The following is a 20,298-nucleotide window of genomic DNA, read 5'->3' as shown; positions in this document are numbered from 1 at the left end:
ATTCAATTATTTGAAGTATTTTATAGAAAATTTCCTTATTCTTAATACTAAATTGCTCCCCTTCATTGCCTTTTTCTGTCTTTTTTTGGAGTTTTCAGTCCAACTCACATTCATTCTGTCTAGTTCCTCATGTGAAATGGAAGTAAGGCAAAGGAGAATGAAGTACTAGAGACAAAATGAATACAAATTTAGGAGGAGTCACTCCATGTACATATTCTGAGATGCCACAGGTTCAGGCAAAGACTTATTTCCCTTCGATGACAAACCTGAACCTTCTACAAGGCTGTTCTCCACTTCTGAAAGGTTTTCAAGAGGCAAGGTTGTGGTTTTTGCTTTAAGTGAGATCATAGAAGATACAGCAGAATTTCTAACAAGCAATAAAGCACATTTTTTTACAAAGAATAACGTAAGCCTTCTGGTTGAATACAAAGTTGTAGTTACTGCTTATTTTGAAAGGACAAGCAGTGGTGGACTAAAGTATTAAAAGGGTTTGGTTTTCTGCACTTGACGTTTTACAGTTTATGGATAAAATAATTACCTTACTTTGCAAAATTATTAGCATCAAGTTCTTCACTTCCCTTAGTGGGAATGACAGATGGTCACTACTGATGAAAACAAGTCACACACACACACCCTTGTTAAAGTATTGACTATCAACCATTCTTAGATACTTCCTGTGAATATCTCCTGTCCATTTTGAATCAAAATATCAGACAAACCAAAAGCAAATATAAATGACTCCCCCTATTTCCCTTGACAATAACCTAAAGGCTTGACACTAACATAACTATATGGCAATGATGTGCCTTCAACAGAGGTTGGTTCTTAACTGGTACCTAGAAAAGGAATTGCATGCCTTGAAAATGCTCTGATGAAGTAAAATGTAGCAGATGTTAAAATCCTCTCTTCCTACTTAATATTGTTCAGTTTCCATCCAAAAATGTATAGCTGCCTGTGGGATTAGTGGCAGCTTCCTGCCTTTCCATAACTGCCCTCCACTTCACGCCCTTGAAAGAATTAAACTGCTGACCCAGTAAAAAAGATGTGAGAGAGAATTTTGTTAAGATCTAGTCCTGGTGTACAAAACTCAGTTCCCCTCAAAAGCTTTCCACAAATCTCATCACATTCAGAAAGGAATGCAAAACCTCTTTATATAACTTGGCTTGTCTGTCTAATTTCTTTATAGATGAGTACATATTCACTCACTGACACAAGTCAAAGTGCAACAAAAGAAAACTCTTCAAACTAAGATACACCAACATCACCAACACAAGAGGTGGTTAGTGTGTGGCCCTTCTCACTGGTGAGGCCAAGCTCAGACTCGGCCAATGCAATTTTCCCTTTCTATCACAGTTCTGCAGCTGCAGAGTTACCTGCTGCATCCCAGAGGGTAGCATTTAATCAGCCTAGTTAGTATCAAATGTATTTATGCAGTCTGACTGCTAGTGCCAAAGGCTTCACAGATTTATTTGCTAGCACTAGCTAGCAAGACAAAAAAGGCTGACAACTGGGAGTTTTACTGCTTTTTTCTTTTTCACAGCTTCGTTACTGTGTCTGTACAGCAAATGCAACATGACGCCTCATCTGTAACATACTGATAATTGCTTAAATACATTTACAGAAATAGCCAAATAACCACGGGAAAGTAAAATGCCAGAAACATGATTCAAAGATTAACCTTTCATGCCCTAATTTAAGGATTACCTTTGGAAACAAAAAATACCACCAGAAATGAAACTAATGAGAGCAAAACCTTTACAAATAACAAAGGTAGAAATTTGTGAATAGTCTTACTTGTAGTTTTTCTCCCAGAACTTGATTGGCCGTGCGTACGATGCGATGAAGATGACACTACCCAGAAATGGACTGAGTGGTGTAGAAAAGACTGAAGCAGCCAGAGTTTGAAAAAAAAGCATAGCAGAGTCTGAAAACTGCAAGTTAAGGTAACATGGAAAGGGAGGAAGGCAAGCAGTGACAAATCAGCCATTATCAGCACATAGTCAGTGGCTCTTCAATGCTACAGTTTTATTATTGGGGTGACCCTGTCTAATCTCTGCCCGAGGACAGATGCTAGGCATAGGCAGGGCAGCAAACACCCTTTTCCAGCCACCTTCTGTAACATAAAAGTGCCTTTCCAGAGTCTGACACAGAGTTTAAAACACACACATATGAGGAAAAAGCTAATCTCTTGGAAATAATTTGTTCTCCACACTGGAGTCTGGCTTTCACTGTGTCCAGTGTTCCATTCTGTGGGTTTCTGCTTGTTTTGGAATGAGCTGGTATGTGGAGAAACTATGCCTCTGTAGTCCAACCTGCTGGTTCAAAGTCATGCTTTCACATTGATTCTTACTGAGAATTTACTATTCCATGCTGGCCAAAAGCTAAAAAATGTTCAGCATTTCATACTTTTTGAAACATATAAGAAATGAGAAGGTTACTATTACAGGGAAATAGTAAGTATCACACATAAGCATCATAATAAATGCCTGAATCCATCGTTTTCTTCAAATGTAAAGTCATATTTCAGGCTGCTGGAAAACAAGTTAGGAGATGGATAAGGATACTGAAAAAGATGCAAATTTAAAGGAACATAAATAAATGCAAGTAAATAAAATGCTACACTTAAATTCTTCATTAATTCATACCACATCCATGAAATTTAAGGAAAATACTTTCAAACTGGCACAAGAGACCAGCTGTCATTCCTTACACCTCTCTTGGGAGGGAGGTGCAAAATAAAGAGGCCATGAACAAAAGGAACCATTATCAATGGACAATGATCAAGCACATCTCAATCTAAATTTCAGGCAAAATCACCCAATAACCAGAGTGTTTTAGCTTACCCTCTTATAGCAATATACTGTACATGTGTCCCACAAACCCTGAGACTTCACAAAAAGTCCAGTTTAACAAAAGTAGCATCATTGTTGGTACAGAATTTCCAGAAAACTGCTAGCTCTAAACTGCATGCTCTAAAAGCCATTTGCAAAATCTAGAAATAAATACTTGCCAAAAGATGTCTTTCAAATCTCTCAACCTTACTAAAAGAGAGTGGTCTGAAATGGTGTCTTTGTGCATCAGAGAGATTGAAAAATGGGCTGCCCTGAGAGTCTAAAGTTTAAAAAAGTGACACAGAGCACAGAGCAAAAAGCAAGTGCATCAAAAAAGTTGAACTGCCACATTACAGTACAGTCATAACCAAGCACTGGCTGTGAAAGATGAACAAGTACTTACAAGTGTCAGATAAGGGAAGGAGGCATGGGAGCTGAAGAGAGGAAGAGAGAACAAAGAGGACAGATAAGGGCAGCAAACCAAGTTTTTTAAAGTTCATATTAATATAATGATTGATTTAAAAATTGCCACCATCATGAACTAAGACATTTCACACACCACTGTGAACTGTTTGTGTATAAACCTAATCAGTACCAATGGGTGTTTTTTCTCAGAAGGCATAATGCTCTACTAAATGGAAAGTAGAAGACACGACCCATTTGATTTGTGAAAAGTGATTTTAACTTTTTCATATCTGTAAGCATGTCATGAGAGCAAGTGACAGCATCTGACTCTTCTGTATATCTAACATGTGCAATGGGCAATTATCTGTCACAGGGGTATTTTCATTTGAGGACGTCCTGTATTAGGTCATTATTTATTTACTTTAAATACCAATGCTTTAATTATGTCTAAGTAAAAAAGAAGTGTCAAAAACTTACAGGCATACTTTCTTTCACTGACCTTTAACCTGACCCAAGACAGGTTTCCTGCGTACCATCTTTGTTAGGATACATTGTCTAGAAGCAGAACTTGTTTCTTTCTGAATAATGGATTTTTTCTAACATGGCCAAAATCAATTTTTGAGATCAAAAACCCCAAAGCTAAAAACTCTTCAACATTAAATAAAACATTGCCTTTGAGAATTAATTCTTGCAATTTAAAAATCTGTTTAAATTCAAACCAGCTTCAAAACAAGTAAGTGAAATAACTGACATTTTGAAAATCTTCCATCCCCTTCTTTTAACAAAAAACTATGCAGTAAGGCCAGCTCAAATCCTCTGTTTCTCAAAACCCACATTTTTACTTGCAATTACTACAAGTCCCTTCCAGGCACACAATCACTTAGAGGCTGGGAAAAGTGACTGTCACAGGGCTCTGTTTTCTGATGTTAAAGCTGTAACCCTGAAACAACCAGAACAGAAACTCTCCTAAACAGGATAATCTCAACTACAAACTCCTTTTTCCCCCCACTTTAAATTTCACTGTTCCTTTTTTAGATAAAATCTGCCTTTGTACCACAAACTACACTGACTTTCTCAGAACGCTGATATTTATAGATGCATAACCTCGTCTTGCCTAAATGCTAGGAAGTGAAGTTGCAGATCTATCCTCAAGTCTGCAGCCCATTGCTGTTCCTGGTCTTTTAGGATTGAGAGGGACTTTGAAGGGTGACCTATTCCATCTAGCAGCCACAAGCAGGATCAGCTAAACCTATATGGCTCCTGATAGACATTCACTTAAAATCCTGAAGATTTCTAATGGTGGACACTCTATAACCTCCACCAGGCAAAGCTCCACACATGTTGTCCTTCATGCTGCACTCAAAGGCATTAAAGTATGCTGAACTACTCATATCAATGAGCTCTGCAGCAAAAGTTCACCCAGGCACTTTGAAATTTAAAAATTTACATCCTGTTTGCAGAACTGATTGAAGCAATTAAGAGCCACAAATAATTAACTCTGAAAAGAAATGGCAGGTTTAGTACCTCTGTAAACTGTAACATGCATTCATCATTACTGTTTGCAGGGTTATGATAACAACAAATAAAATTACTGTGCAAAGAGGCAGAGTTATTGCTGTTGTGGGAATATTTAACCAGTATCTTAATTGCAGCACTGCCTTAGAAGACAGATTTGCATTTACAAAGCATACTATAAATATAAATAATAAAAAGCTAGGCTAGATCACTTTAGCAATAACTCTGTAAACAAACAAAACTCTGGTTTAACTACTTTCCATTTTGCAAAATTTAATTGGTAATTTTATCAAGAGCAAAGTTATCACTGCAGAAAATATTTGTGACCAAAGGGAAACTTGTTGAAATGCAATCTTAGTTCTTAAATGTTTTGCTAAATAAATTCATATACACTTCCCCAACAAAAATGAAAATATTTTTTAATTGTGAAATTCTGGAAGGATTTGCTATGAATAACCTAAAACTCTTAGGACAGATCACTGCTTTTATAATGCTTTCCTTCTATAGGGAGACAATCTAAAACTTTCCCTCTGGGAGTTATTCTGTGTGCACTTCCCTCTCTCCGAGGCTTCCATTTATTCTTCCCATCTAGAAACATAAGCATTGTTACTCAACACTGTATATGTTTCACAGCAAAGAGCAGACAGAAGAAATCACTCAAGGGAAAAAAACCCAACCCTGTGGGACGAAAGGGACAAATACTTAAGTGAATATATCTAATAAACAGTACAAAGTGAACTCGTCAGTAGGTCTGAACCAGAACCACTTTGTCAACTCTTCTTCCACAACTTTAGTTAGCAGGGAAGGAAGAAATTAAAGAAATTAAAAGTTGGTATCTGGTAACACCTTAGATGTCAACATAGTTACACTTGTTCAGTTAAAATGTTTTTTGGGTTTTTCTTTTTACTGTATTCAATCAAGTTTCTAACTGAATTTCAATTTAAATTGGGTAATTTTTGTTCTAAAAATTCAATATACAATTTTTAACCCTGCAGACAGGTCATTTAGAGGTCATTGAACTCTGTGTTTTACTCCCCATATCCACAAATCTGGAGACAGCCCTGGAACAGGCACCAAAACAGACTGCTTCTGAAGGACTGCTTTGGTGCTGACAAACATATATTGTTATTCATAAAACAGAGTGGAAAGGTTAAAAAGGAAAATATTCCTCAGCACCTCAGTGAAAAAAAAATTACATTAAAATGTAAAAATATAGCTGCTTCTGAAATTGAAAAAAAAAATCAGGACAGTTGCAGCAGAAACTGGCTCACTGAAATGAATTTATATCTGACATACCAACTAGAAACAAGTGAGAAAGAAACTAATATTTGAGAGCTCAGTCAGCCATAAGCCCTGCAATATGTCTGTCACAACATTTCTTTCTGGATGCATCAAAACTCAGTGGAGGACTGGGGAAGTAAGTAACCTGCAGAATGTGGCTGGGTGGGAATAAACATACCAGGCTGAGTCAGAGTTCAGTTTCCCTGTTTCAGATCCTATGTACCAAAAAAAGAAAAAAAAAAAAAGAAAGAAAGAAAAAAAAAAAAAAAAAAAAAAAAAAAAGAAGAGAAAACTGTGTTTCTCAGAAAATGTTCCAAGATCTTCAAATTTTAAAGTAAATTACCTAAGAATTTCAAAACTCATTCAAACACTGTAAATAAATTGCATACATGAAGAGGAACTTAACAATAAAGAAAAATAAATTTATAAAGGATATGAGGTATTGCAAAGAGCTGAGCGAAAACATGGAACGACGACCCCCAGGCAATTTGCCAGGGAGCAATGTATGTCATGATGAACTGCAACTTCTGCAGTAGGTCCCACAGCTGAAAAAAAAAAAGGAAAAAAAGAAAAAGACACTTTTTAGGCACTGAGATAATTTCAAAACTATTATCTGAAAGAGACACTTAAAAACTGCGCCCTGGAATAAACATGAGATAAGTTATATTGTATTATTTCTTTCATTGGTATCAAGGCCTTACTTCAGTAAGGCGTTCAAGTATATTCTTCACTCAAAATTCAAACTTGCAATGAGGTACATTCCTTACCACCACACTTAGGTAGCTCCCAGATTACCTTTCAAAAGTATGTCTGCTTTAATTAGAAAGTGGGAGAACAGGTTCTGATATTCACTGACTATATATGACCACAAGTCAGAGGGTTACAGAAGAGGAGACTCCAGGAGAAACTGGATACAGTGAACAGAGAAAGTTCAATGTGTGACGTGTGGCTGTGCACGTGGAAATCAGACTTGTCAAGAACACAACATTCCCATTTTTCGACTCAATGGGAGAAGTTTTCACGATGTAAGCATATGCACAGCATTAATCACGTATTGCAGCTGCATTTTCAAGACCACTGTATCATAAAAACATTGCATAAATATGAGCTTTTATTGTTATGCAGAGCAAACTGGAAACCACAATGAATTTACTTTTGCTTCCTGTAAAATATGCTTGGTGCTTCAACAGTTTCTGATTCAAGAATGATGTGTACTTTTTCCCTAGAATACATTCCCCCCCTTCTCCCCCATCATTTCTCTTGGCACCAGGCCAAAACAGATCTTATGTCTCATCTATTGCAAAGTGGGTTCCTGACAAACTGTCAGAAAAGATTTGGCCATCAATAGACATTAGTGCTCAACACACACGGAAGCTGACAGTGAAACAGGAGTACATGTAATATTTCATGCTCATATAGCAAATATATGTTGAATTTCTTAAGAGTAATTTTTCTTTGAGTTAGTGAAAAACAAGACTTTGCCAACATCCTGAAAGACATTGAGACTGTATCAACACTTGTACATTAAAATGCTTCTAGGAATGTTCTCAAGCACTGATACTTTGCATATTTTAAAACTGTTAGAAAGGCATCTGGAAAGGTTCTGGTCTGGCCCAGCTAACACTCTTCCAAACAATCTCCAAGAATTCTTTTGAATGAAAACCCTTCATGGTTCATTGTAGGTGGCAATTCCATACCTGCACCTTGCATACAGACTGGGAGAGCTCATCAGCACAGACACAAGCTCCCCCACGACAGCTGGCCTTGGGGACAGAGCACGGCTCTGGGCACACTTCATGTGTGAGCATGCTGGCAGTCAGAGCTGACCTTCTCTGGCCAGCTCCTTTCACCCCTCCTTAAGTCACCACCCCCAAAGTTCCCCTTGCCGTATGTATCTACAGTGGCAATGCACTTACAGGATGTTTCACTGCACTTCCAGGATGTTTCACCGAGCTTCTCCACAGACTGTAGTAAATAACTGCATACCAAGTGTGAGGGAAGCAAGAAGAACTTGTAGCATTGACCTGTTTTGGTCTTTGTGCTACAAACCCATCAAACAGCAGCTGCTAAATTGGTATAACCAGTGTCACCCTAGCTGCAGTCACGACTAATAAACCTTCCAGGTGAGATACAAGCAGTGATTCACCCACTTTCCTTGCTTTGGCATGACTCAAATTAGGAGCAATACACAAAGTATAGATTACACTTACTTTGCACAGATATACTATTTAAAATCACCAAAGCTCTCATAAAAATCAAGCTGTTACAATGCATTCAATGCACAGCCTGGTCACCCCTACTTAGTTTGAGAAACTTGTATCTTGCTAATTTTGTTTCCTGTCAAAAATACTACATGTGACTTGCAGACTGCAGCATTAGAGTAGGCAAGTAAAACTGAACTGAAACTCAAATGGACATCTATTTATTTGAATCTTATTTAGCAGATTGTGGGGCTGCTTTGTTTCACGTTTTATTTATCTGAAACATCACAGTGAACAGCTGGAAGAAAAATTTTATCTGAAAAAGGATTTAAGTGAAGGGCTGGAAAAAGCTAATGACTTGCATTTGAAACTTCAAAAATTTAAAACTGCAGCATAACCCAGCAAAGTTCTGCCAGTTAGAGATTGACATCACAGAGTCATAAGTCACCCTAGCTGTACTCAAAGCACAGAATTCATCAAAAAGTTTTCAAATCTCAAATAAAAATCAAGTTTTGCATTTTCTAGGAAACCAAATCCAGGAGGACACCCTTATGGCTCCATGTTCCAATATATAATTTTCAGTTGTTCTGTAATATTTACACCTTGCAAAACTTGGCCCGTGGAACCCAGGTTCCCTGTTGCATCTAACAAGTCCTACTGCTTCTGCATTCCCCACTGCTGGAACTTGCTGCTGATTCTTCCAGCACTTTCCTCTCAGCTAACACTTTCACAAGACATGAAAAGGAGCTCATTTCCATTGGAGAACATGAAGCAAGAATGCTTTAGTGAACCTCTCTTGGTTTTTGAAAGCCTTACAATACTATACTTAAAAGCCTGGAAATGTGTGATTTTCAAGCTACTGCTTTCATTAAGAGTTGTCAAGTGCCTCTATTACCTCTTAAATCCCTGCTTCCAGGGCATGCTCTGCAAAATGCCTTCAGGGTAATATGCCATTAGCATTTTACATCTCTAACTATAATTGCTAAAGGTGATGTCATCTACCAACTACATTTGAGCGTTAGGAAAGGAGGACTTCGCTTTACATTTTCTCTTTTTCATTTTGCTAAAACAATCTGAGAAAGTGTTTCTCCTTACCAGTTTCATCCAATTTGCAATATGCTTCCTCCTATATCTGATATGGGAACTCACAGATCTTTTCTCACAGAAAGAAACTGAAGCTGCTAAAAATTGCCTTTATAAATAGGCGAGGCTGAGCTATTCTCTTATTTCAAGTACAACTAGCTGCATTTCAACATTCAGTAATCTGAAGACATGAGCTAAAGAGGAAAACGTTCATCTCTTTTAAATTGTGAGAAACAATACACAACGAATTCAAAAGAGAGAGAAAAGGCAAAGTCCACCTGTAGCTGAATCTGTTGAGGAAAGTAAAAGGCCACAGAAAGGACTTCTACAGGTGTATTGACAGCAACACACAAACTGTAAAAAAATCACATGGACCTGCTGATGGATGGGGAGGGGACCGGGTGACAGTGGGCACAGGGATGGCCTTCCTTGGCTTGGGCTTTACTAGTAACCCTTCAAGTCAGAGGCCCCTGAGAGCTGTGAGGAAGCATGGAGAAATTGAGACACCCTACATAGCAAAGCATTACTTAAAAGCACATCAAGCCAAACTAGAAAAAAACCACTTCTATGGGACCTGATGGGGCACCTCAGCCCTTCTGTGGTTCTTTGAAACACAAATTACCCCCGGTAGATTTTTGATTGAATGAGGGAAGGAGAGGTGTAGCAGTGCTAGATACAACGAAGGAACCTTTCCATCTAAAGTCAAGGTGAAAAAAAAATAGTCTCTGGTGAATTTTAACCCTCTTTTTAGAACCATTTCCTTAAGCATATATAAAAGATTAATTTTCATATAAGACTTCTGCATCCCAGTTTAGGATGATTTATAAAAGAATATTTTTATTAAGCCTTATTAGATCTTCAGTGTTTGCTGCAGTTACAATAAGCAGAAACCATTACATGTTGATATATTACTTTTAATGTATAATTATATATTAAGTAGGGGGCATAAAAGTTCTAATATTCCTGGATATCTCTATGCATGTGACAGTTTTACACAGTAAACCATTTTTAAAGTCTTTGATAAAGACTTTAAATTATCAGCATGTTTGGTGAATTTAAACAGCACATTCCCAGTGCCACCAAGTAAAAGTGCAGAGTATGCATCCATCTTTCATGTGTATTTTATGTGGACACACATTTTACCTTAATCATCCTTAAGTCTTCTATGAGTTCTGAAGCCTCTACAGATTTCTGGTGCACCAGCGAGTAATAAAAAAAGCAAAGGCAAAGACTCATCTTCCCAGGATTTTCTTTAAATCTGGTTATTCTTACTTAAACAAATTTAAGCACCATTACAAACAAATTTAATGGAAATTAGTTAACATACATGAACAGTTAAAGATTTGTGGAGTCTGAAACATCACTAAAATTGTGTATCCTTTTCTCAGTTTGGTAGATTTGAATAAACTAGGCAGAGGTTAACACCTGAATTTAAATGACTCATTGCGAGATGGAGACTATGCAATGCTCTCAGCTTTTGGTGGCCTTTCTATGTGTTTGGCATCTGCTGGGATTTTGTGTGGGCAGACTTCTTGGCAACTCTGGGACTAAATAATGAATAAACATTAACATTTTCTTGCTAAGTTTAAATTTTTCTCTGTTTCAAAAATATATATACACACATAGGTTTTAAACAAAAATAACGGTCATATATATATATATATATATGCTCTACATGCAACACAAATTGAGATAAAAAAGTTAAGTGCAGAAAGAAATTATTTAGTTTGAACAGGTATTTCTTTCTATTCCTCTTTAGATTCTGTGACCTTGCGATGATTTGAACTGAGACTCTGAGAGGAGTATTTACTTCTTCATGTTAAGCTAATTCTGATCAAGTGGAAACCCCAGCTTTCAGAATTAAATTCTAATACCTACTGGTATACTTTTATTTTCTTTTTTGGTATGTCAATTAAAATGAATATACATCAAGAGGGAAAAGCTGTAAGTGTGTATGTGTTTAAGGACAAAATTAAACTTGGTGGAATAATTTTATTATTGTTCATGGCTTTGTTTTGCAAATCATTGACTTTTGGGTTTTATTTAATACCATTTTAACAAACTTCACCTATGAAATCCTGTAAAACAAGATTTACTGGAAATACTAAAGGTTTTTAATGCTTATGTCTTCAGTCATTGTGACATCCTATGGTGTATTTGGACAGCTGTGTTTGAACCTACAATAAATACTTTCCAGGATGTCTTTATCTGCACACGCTTACAGACACTCGAAGCCTTTATATTGTGGACTTCAAAATCGTTGTCTAATGCAATACATACAAGAAGATCAAAATATAATCAGCCCAAGTATCCGATATCAAATCTTGGAGGAAAGAATATATTCCTCAAGCACAGCATTCAGCACTTAACAGTGACACTGTACAAAACAGGCATGTTTTAAGCAGTTTGAGCAGCAAGCCTTGAAAACCTTACAATTGAACTTAAACATTAGCCAGATGTAATTATGGTAAAGATTATGACAATAAGAAGATGATAAAACCTAACAGAGCCCTGGATCTGCTCATGGCAGATGCTGCTTCTTCCCTACATTGTCAGCTGATAGCAAGAGCCCAGGGAAGGAACCTGTGGCATTGTAAAAAAAAAGACTCAAATATATCCCAAGGCGGGCAAAAGGGGATCAGAGCTCAGCAGTTTAATATGGAGAGGGCCAGACAAGCAAAATAAATCAGTGCAGCTGGGAGTGCACTCATTAGCTACACTGATTCAAGCATCTTCAGGAAAGCCTTCACAGGCATGGACTCTGCCAACACTGTATCTTCCCAGAAATTTCCTTTTAGAAAGGACTGGGCCCAGGCAAACCTTATGTAGTTGAGCAAAGCCAAGTTAAAGGTCCTGCATCTGTGTTGGGGCAATCCCAGGCACAAATACAGGCTGCTCAGAGAACAGGTAAGAGAGCAGCCCTGTGAGGAGGGTTGGGGGTGCTGGTGGCTGAGAGGCTGGACATGACCCAGCCATGGGCACTCCCAGCCCAGAAACCAAACGTGCCCTGTGCTGCATCCAGAGCAGTGTGGGCAGCAGGGCCAGGGAGGGGATTCTGTCCCTCTGCACTGCTCTGGTGAGATCCCACCTGGAACCCTGCATCTGGCTCTGGAGTGCCCAGCCCAAGAAAGACATGAACCCGTTAGAGTGGGTCCAGAGGATGGTCAGAGGATGGAGTGCCTCTCCTATGAAGAAAATGCTGAGGGAGTTGGGCTGTTCAATCTGGTGAAGAGAAGGCTCCAGGGAGACATTAAAGCAGCCTTCCGTTACCAAAAGGAGACCTACAAGAGAGCTGGAAAGAGGAGCTTTTAATAGGGCCCTGAAGTGATAGGAGAAGGGGGAATGGTTTTTAACTGAAAGAGATTTAGATAAAGTATTAGGAAGAAATTCTTCACTAGGAGGGTGGTGAGGCACTGGAACAATGCCCAGAGAATCTGTGGATGGAGGCTGATCCATGGAAGTGTTCAAGGCCAGGTTGGATGGGGCTTCGAGCAACCTGATCCAGTGAATGTGTCCCTGCCCATAGCAAGGGAGTTGGGACTCAATGATATTTGAAGTCCCTTCCATCCCAAGCCATTCTAGCATTCTGTGGTAAAAGTGGACATAAGAAAAAATACCAAGTTTGCACTGAAGTACTCCAGATTTTTCTTTCAGTGCCTGCATCAACACAGACAGAACAGGCCTCTATCAGCACAAATGCACATGAACAGAGACTGCAGTGCATACTGAGCCATACTGACCCAGGGAGTAGGTCTGCACCTCCCTGAACCCCCAAATGCACTTGCCCCATTGTAGAGAAAATTTAAAAAACACCAAAAAAAACCACCAAAAAAAAAAAAAAAAAAAAAAAGAAAAAGAAAATGTAAATTTGGAATAGTGCAACGAATGAAGTCTGACAAAGAGGTCAGTGACAGAAGGCTGAATGAATAATCAATTAAACCATTCCTTCAATACTAAGAGGAAATATGAACTGTACAGTGCCCAAGAGAGTTAAGGAGTCTATGGAAAATACCAGTGGGATTATCCTGTCAAATATCAGATGTAGCCTTGGGTATTTTACTCAGCAGAAAGTGTCTTAAAAGGGTTTATATGCCAGATATCAAAAGTTGAGGAAACAGATGTGAGCCAAGTGGGTACAGATAATTAAGACATTGGATTTCAGTATGCACAAATGGCAAGGAATGGATTCAAATATAAATTAGTGACTTAGACCCAGAAGCTTTGAAGTGAACCATCAGATTTAGAGAAAATGAAAAATCAGAATAGGAAAGGAAAAAGAGTGAGGCTTTTGGATTATATGTCACACTTAAATCAATGAGACATGCCAACTAACCAAGAGTTTTATTGCCACAAAGGCAATAAAAAGATCCAATAGGTTAATTACTCCACTTCAACAAAGCACCAGGAAGGTCAATGCACTTGGCAGCCCTTTCTCATAAAATGAAGGAAAACAAGAAAACACACAATTTCTTTCCTGTCCAAGGGATTGTGTTGCAGATGTTGAAAGTTAAGCCTGATCAGCAAAGGTCTGCCAGGTTGCTACAAACTGGCTGCATTAGCTGGATCTACTTTGACAAAGATCATCTTTCATAAGCATGTGGTCTTGGATACTAGATGAGAAAGAAATATACAGAAAGAGAAAAAATTCTTATAAAAATGTGGATTCCTTTTTAGCTGGAAAATGTATTCTGGGAAAAAAAGAAAAAATATCAAACAGGGAAATTGTATATTTAAGTGAGCTCAGCAGGAATAAGAGTACTTAGGCAAATAAATTCAGTGTTAATGAAGGCAAATTTAACAAGCTCTGCTTCTTTGATTATTTTGCCTTATGCATGAAGACAAATTCATAACCCTCAGAAGACTTGATGATAAGAAAATATAAGGTGATTTCATATTTTTGTATTGCTAATTAGTTCATGCACACACACAAATTAGGAGGCCATTAAACTACCTGACAGTAACATGCAAGAGAGTGAAAGAGCTAAGTTGTAGTCCTGTACATTAGAAGGTTAATGGGACCTGGGCTTATCATTGCCATTCAGATCTGTGTGGTAGACGAGTGTGTAAGCTAGGGGTGGCTCACTCTTTAAGGCTTAAAGGAAGCTGCACAGATTTGTCAAAATTCCATATTCCAAAGTAAAAGTATAATTTCTTAGTTGTGCTGTAGAGATGAAAAAGTTGCTGGTAAGAGCCAGTTTAGCAGCATGATCCCAGCAGTGAAGGGACTGGCAAGAACCTCCCACTAGGCTTTTGTAGTAGCCAAGAGCATACTACACCCAGGAGCATCCACAGCACAGTACAGAGGGTTTTGCTGTCTTTGCTCCTTCAGCTCAACATCAGCTCTCCTTGAGGTTCCAAAAGCAGTTCAGGGAGATACTATGACTCCTTTCCACGAGCAAAATTTAGAGGATGCCTGTAGCACTGGATAAAACAGAAAACCGCATTTTTGACAGAGCACAGCAAAAGAGCTGGGAACAAGTCCTGCCCTGAGCATCCTTGTTAATATTCAGCCAGTTCCAAACTGATATCCCTGCTGTTTGAATTATTTGCATTCACCTCTACTTCACACTTAAATACTGGTTCATTCTTGACCAGCTACTCCAGACATGCTTCAAAAGCATCTCACACATCTGCCACGGAAGGCAGCGCTGGGCACATTACTGTTTTACTTTTTGTTTGTTTTTTTCAAGCTGAAGAAAAATGGACTGGGTGAGCCATAGTATCACTTACCCATCCATATGCTCTTCCTCTGAAAGCTTTTGCATATGTTAGAGCTTTTCCTCAGTTAAATATTATGTCAGTAGACAGCAAAAGAATGGAAGAAAGGCCCATCTTTTCATCAGTTCCAAAGAAACTATTTGAACCATTTAATATTTTCACTGTTTTTTCTTTTTTTTTTTTTTTTTTTTTACTCTATTACAAGAAGGACTCTCAGAATTTTTCGTAGTGTTAAAAGTCTAGGAAGAAATCTCCTAAGTGCTATTATATATTCCATCCTTGCTATGCCTATGAAGAATATATTCTCAGTTTTTTGTGGGTTTCCATTTTCACTTAATATGAACATTCTTATTAACCTTTGCACTGATATTATCTCCTAAAACATCCAGGGAGAACAACTGGCTCGTTTAAAAGTTTATATGGAATCATGTAGACCACGACTGTCTCGATTATCTGGTTTGACTTCCTGCAGAGTATACATCAGAGCATTACACCCACACATGTTGAATGAGGAACCACAAATTTTTAAAAGGCCATTCAGCTCTGATTTAAAGATTATAGACAACAGGAGTTTTGGGCAGAAGATTCCCAGGTTGTAGTCAAGGACACAACCTGGTCTCACTACATGGAAAGTCATAATTTAAGAAAGATGGAGAAGTCCTGTTTCACTTGAATTAAAAGCTGCAATCATTCTCAAAAACAAGTAAGAAAATATTTCCTAAATGTTTATCTTGCTGCCTTCCCAAGGCAATTTGAAATACAAAATAGCACACTCTGCATATGCCCAAATAAACATTTAGTGTTTTCACATTCTGTGAATTTTCAAAATGTAAACAGCTAATCATTTTTTTTAAAGAATTGAATTAACTGTGTCACATTAGTAAGTCTCATGATGTTCAAAAGACAAAAAATTTAAAAAAAATCTCAGGAATAGAACTGAGTAGTCTCTCTTGTTCTCTGTGTTACCTCAGTGTGGGTGTTTTGGCTAAGAGAGATAAAAATCTGAGAGCAGCAATTTGGACTTCCATATCCCAGCTTGCTCAGGGCGCAGTATGCTCATTTGGAGTTTCTGATTTGACTAAATTACATTAAATTAACAGCACAATGGGGAAAACAAGGGAAGCACAATCAGTGAGCTATTTAGAAATACTCTACCAAACATTATTAGCAAAGTTTATTTCACATAATCTGCATCAAGAGTGACTAGTGCACTTGTGAACGTCTGCTGAATTTAGAGCATTCTTCCCCAGTGCCTGGTAGAAGAAAAAAAATATTACCACCATGTTTTGAAAGCATGCAAAGCTTTTTGTGGGGTAAGCTTGCTTAAAAATTGCCAACACTGTGACTAAGACAGCGCTTCTAGTGTTCCCTAATTAAAAGAGAGTGCCAAACTGACATTTTCAACGTGCAAACAGAAATCAGTCATGGCTGTGTAATAACCTCTGCATAGCTAAAGGTGACAGTAACAGGCAGTATTTCAGATTTTGTTTGTAGTGTAAAAAATAAGTGCAAACATAAAAATGACTGAAATACAGACAGAATCTGTGAAGACCCATAAAGCTTTTAGGAACAAAGGTGGATGCAGCTTGCTTAGAGACTATAGTATGAAATAAACACACATCATCTTTATCCTCAAGTGATCATATCCTTTACTGAAGTTCCACAATGCTGAGCCAATTAAAGCTCAAGTCTTAATTAGGGTAAAGAAAAGTTATGCCCTTCATGATTTGAAATTAAAAGGAATTTAATTGCTATCATCTGCAATGCTATTTTTCATATTGGATCTAATGATCATTGTGAAACTGTGCATGTGCTTTTGTAATATAAATAATTCAACTGTTTGACTTAGAATTTTTAAATGGAACAAGGACGATACCACTCGCTGAACTAATGACCTGCAAAATTTCAGATATTGCTAGATATGAACATGGAAGATCAATGCTCAAACCACATTTTCAAAACATGTCTGCAGTACAGCCTTCAGTCTAGTAGAGCAGTAGTTATTCTAGCAAACATCCCTGCTCAATTTATTAAGCATCCTTTGTTATCTCAATCTCATTGCTAACACTAGTCTTTCTACTGTAAATAGTAGCTTCAATCTACCTAAGTAACTCTGCAAAAATCCTACTGAATAGACTTTATATCTCTTTCTTACAAAAGCACACAATAATTCACAGCAGTATTTTGTGATATGCTCATGAGAATTCAAAAGAATTAACAAACAGCGGAACTTCCAATTCTGGCATACTAACTTTTTGATCCTGTAAAGAGGTTTTTAGAGAATGAGTTTTAGGACTAAGAAAGTCATCATTCAGACATGAGACTCAGCAGTGATAAACTTCTCTGGAGACAAAAATTTACCCCTTTCTCTAGGGAACATGGTAATGAACAAATACTGAAAAGTGGCATAATGCAAGCAAACTCTGCATTGCCTTCGCTGGTTATCTTTAAGCTAAGAAGCTTAAAAAAATTACTCTAGTCCTGTTTTAGGATCAGAGTATGGTGGAGGTGGATCTTGTTAAAGCAGAGTTTTGCCTCATCTCTTCTACTCCTCCTCTTTTGCCCTTTCTTCCCAGCCCTTGCTTTCTCACCCCAGCAGAGAGAAAGCAGAACAACAGTTCTGAGGGTGAAGGCTCAAAGCAGGTGAAGCTTCTGCTGGAGTGTGGTCCAAGAGTTCAGCAAAAAGTGTGAGCTCAAGTTACCTCACCAAATTGTGACTCCTCCTTTCTCATCCTCCCTTACAGCAGCACAGAAATAAACCAGGAAAAGCATTTAATTTCTCCTTCACTCTTTCCCTAAACGACTGGAAACTCCCAACGTAACACCGATTAACTGGACCATCCCATAAAAAGCCTGAAACTTCCAGGTGGGCATAGACAGCAGTATGAGCTGGTATTCCTTGTGTAGAAGGGCTAAATATCTCCACAGCACATGCAGCCATCAACATGGAACCATGTCTTTCTTCTCTCACAAACTAAGGGATGCGAACTGAGTCATACTCACACATAGTAGGAATATTTTAGAAAAAGAAACCAAGCAAAGGAGCCTAAGTGAAAAAACCCAAGTAAAACAAAGAATAACAAAACCAAACACGTCACTAGAATTACCCCTGAACGAATACTTTCAGTACTTTCACATGTTTTCTCAGGGTATCGGTTAAGCCTAATTCTTTCAGTGAAACAGCTTAGATTCCAAATAAAGACAGGGTCTGACCTGACTGATGCAGGAAGGGTTTGGTAGTTTTAAAACTCAACTGGAGCACACTTCAAGAGTTAACAATGTAATAGAGAGGAAGAAGCACTGAGGTTAAGGTTAGGGGCAGAAACACAAGGATAAGAGACTGAAAATAGGAAAAGAAAAAACGTTAAGGCTGACATTAGGAAAACATTTATTATCATGAGGGTGATTAGATAATGGAATAATTTCCCAAAGGAAGTTGTTGAGTCAACCACTAGAGGCATTCAAAGGAAACCGAGATAAAAACACCAAGCGATTGATCTGGAGGGCAGTCCTGCACTAATGACCCAAGAGGCTCTTTCAAACTCATTGAGGATTCTCCTCTTGAAAACAACAATTCTGAACTTTATATAGCAACATGTGAACAAAAAGTAGATGAAAAACATTTTGCACAAAGCCAGAAAAAACACTTAATCAAAGCCTTTTTTTTCCAATTTAAAAGATTTTTTCTTCTATAATGCCAATAATTTGAGTCTATCTATACATTCATTACTTCTAAAACGTACTAACATGTATTGATCAGCCAGGTGACACTGAAAATATATTTTTTCCCAAAGAAATTATAGGAGCTCTAAAACTTGCCTTATGAAACACAATGGACATCATGAAGAAATCCAGCAAGAAATTTTCTGAAATATCTCTGTAGTCAAATCGGAAGAAGATCACAGTAAAGCTCAAAGTAACAAACTGATTAATAGGATTACAGAATGAGGAGCGGAGGAGTTTCATCCCCGCAACTGTTATCAGGATAATGTCACAGCTGTAAGAAAAGCAGAGAGAAAAACCTAATCAAGTCATAAGGCATTAAATTAAGAAGCTCTTAAATACAAATATCTGTACCAGATGTATTTTAGGTTGCTATGCATATCTAAATCTACATATCTTATTTATTAAAAGGATACAGAAGTAATATCAGAAATCATCACATTTATTTTACTCATGTGAAATTTTGTATTTTTCCCTTATCATTATGACACATTTGTAAGTTGTAAAAAAGAACAAACTCTACTAAAAAGAGTAGTACTGACTACTAAAACCCAAGAATCTAGACCAGACATTTTTATATCCCTCTTAAAGTAAAATTTCAGTCCAGGAAATACCTTGGCACTTTCATTAATACATTACTGGAATTTGAAAAAAAAAAAAAAACAAAGAAAAAAAAAATTAAAAAAAAAAAAAAAAAAAACCCAAAAAAACCACTTGAACTCTTTTTTTTTTTTTATTACAAGAAACTTCACCTGATGACAGAATTTATAATTTTACTTGTCATTTCATTATGCGCTGCCAAAATTCTGGATAGAGTTACAGATAGATGTGAAGTGTTTGAAATTCTTACGACAGTTCTTGATCAGAAAGTTGAATATTCTATATAACAGTTCATCAGATCAAAGAACTTGTGTTGCACCTATGTCTTCCAAAATGTGGGGACTTCAATGTATAATGAATGAGAAAGTACGTCAGGTGTTTGCAAAATGCATGGAAGGTTCTCCTTCTTCCTGCTGCTAAGCAAGAGAATACCTGCTGCCAGAACTGACCCTTGGCAGGCTAGAAAATTCTCAACAGGTTCCCACCATCCTAGCGAGATTCCTCTTTTCCAAGCTGATTTTATTTTATGTGGCATTTATTAATTTTTGTGTATCTCCCATAATACAGCTGCAACTTTATTTTGAGTGCTGGTCATTCTAAAGGATCAGCAGGGCATTATTGTTGGAATGAAACACCAAGCTGACCTTATTTCCCACCTTGTCAAAGCTGTTATTTTCAATTTGCCTCACATTTCTGAATAGAAAACCTAATGACTAAGCTAAATAGATTCTGAAGCCAACAGAAGCCATCCTTAGTGTATTCTATATGAACCAGTTGCATATCTCATTCTTCAGAAAGAAGAAAATTTTTGCAACATGAAGAATTGTTCACATGGAAACTTATAGATTATAGAGCAAAAGGAAGAATTTTTAGTCAATGTGCCTGTTACCATGATGAAACTTTCACCAAAAAATGACACTTTACAAAATAATACATTCAGA

General features: G+C 37.5%; 1 protein-coding gene across 1 annotated transcript in view; it reads right to left on the bottom strand.

Moving 5' to 3' along the window:
• PCNX2 (pecanex 2) overlaps positions 1 to 20,298 on the bottom strand; it is a 149,645-nt gene that overhangs the window by 50,840 nt on the left and 78,507 nt on the right. The window contains exons 21-23 of the mRNA XM_041399139.1: positions 18,854 to 19,031; positions 6,467 to 6,577; positions 1,795 to 1,922 (exon numbers count right to left, since the gene is read on the bottom strand). Of these exons, the coding sequence (XP_041255073.1) occupies positions 1,795 to 1,922; positions 6,467 to 6,577; positions 18,854 to 19,031 (417 nt within the window). The remainder of the gene's footprint in view (positions 1 to 1,794; positions 1,923 to 6,466; positions 6,578 to 18,853; positions 19,032 to 20,298) is intronic.

Source organism: Onychostruthus taczanowskii, unplaced genomic scaffold (assembly GCF_017590055.1).
Source record: "Onychostruthus taczanowskii isolate IOZ18803 unplaced genomic scaffold, ASM1759005v1 scaffold156, whole genome shotgun sequence".
NCBI classification, from domain to species: Eukaryota; Metazoa; Chordata; class Aves; order Passeriformes; family Passeridae; genus Onychostruthus; species Onychostruthus taczanowskii.
This window is presented reverse-complemented; position numbering and strand designations above follow the sequence as displayed.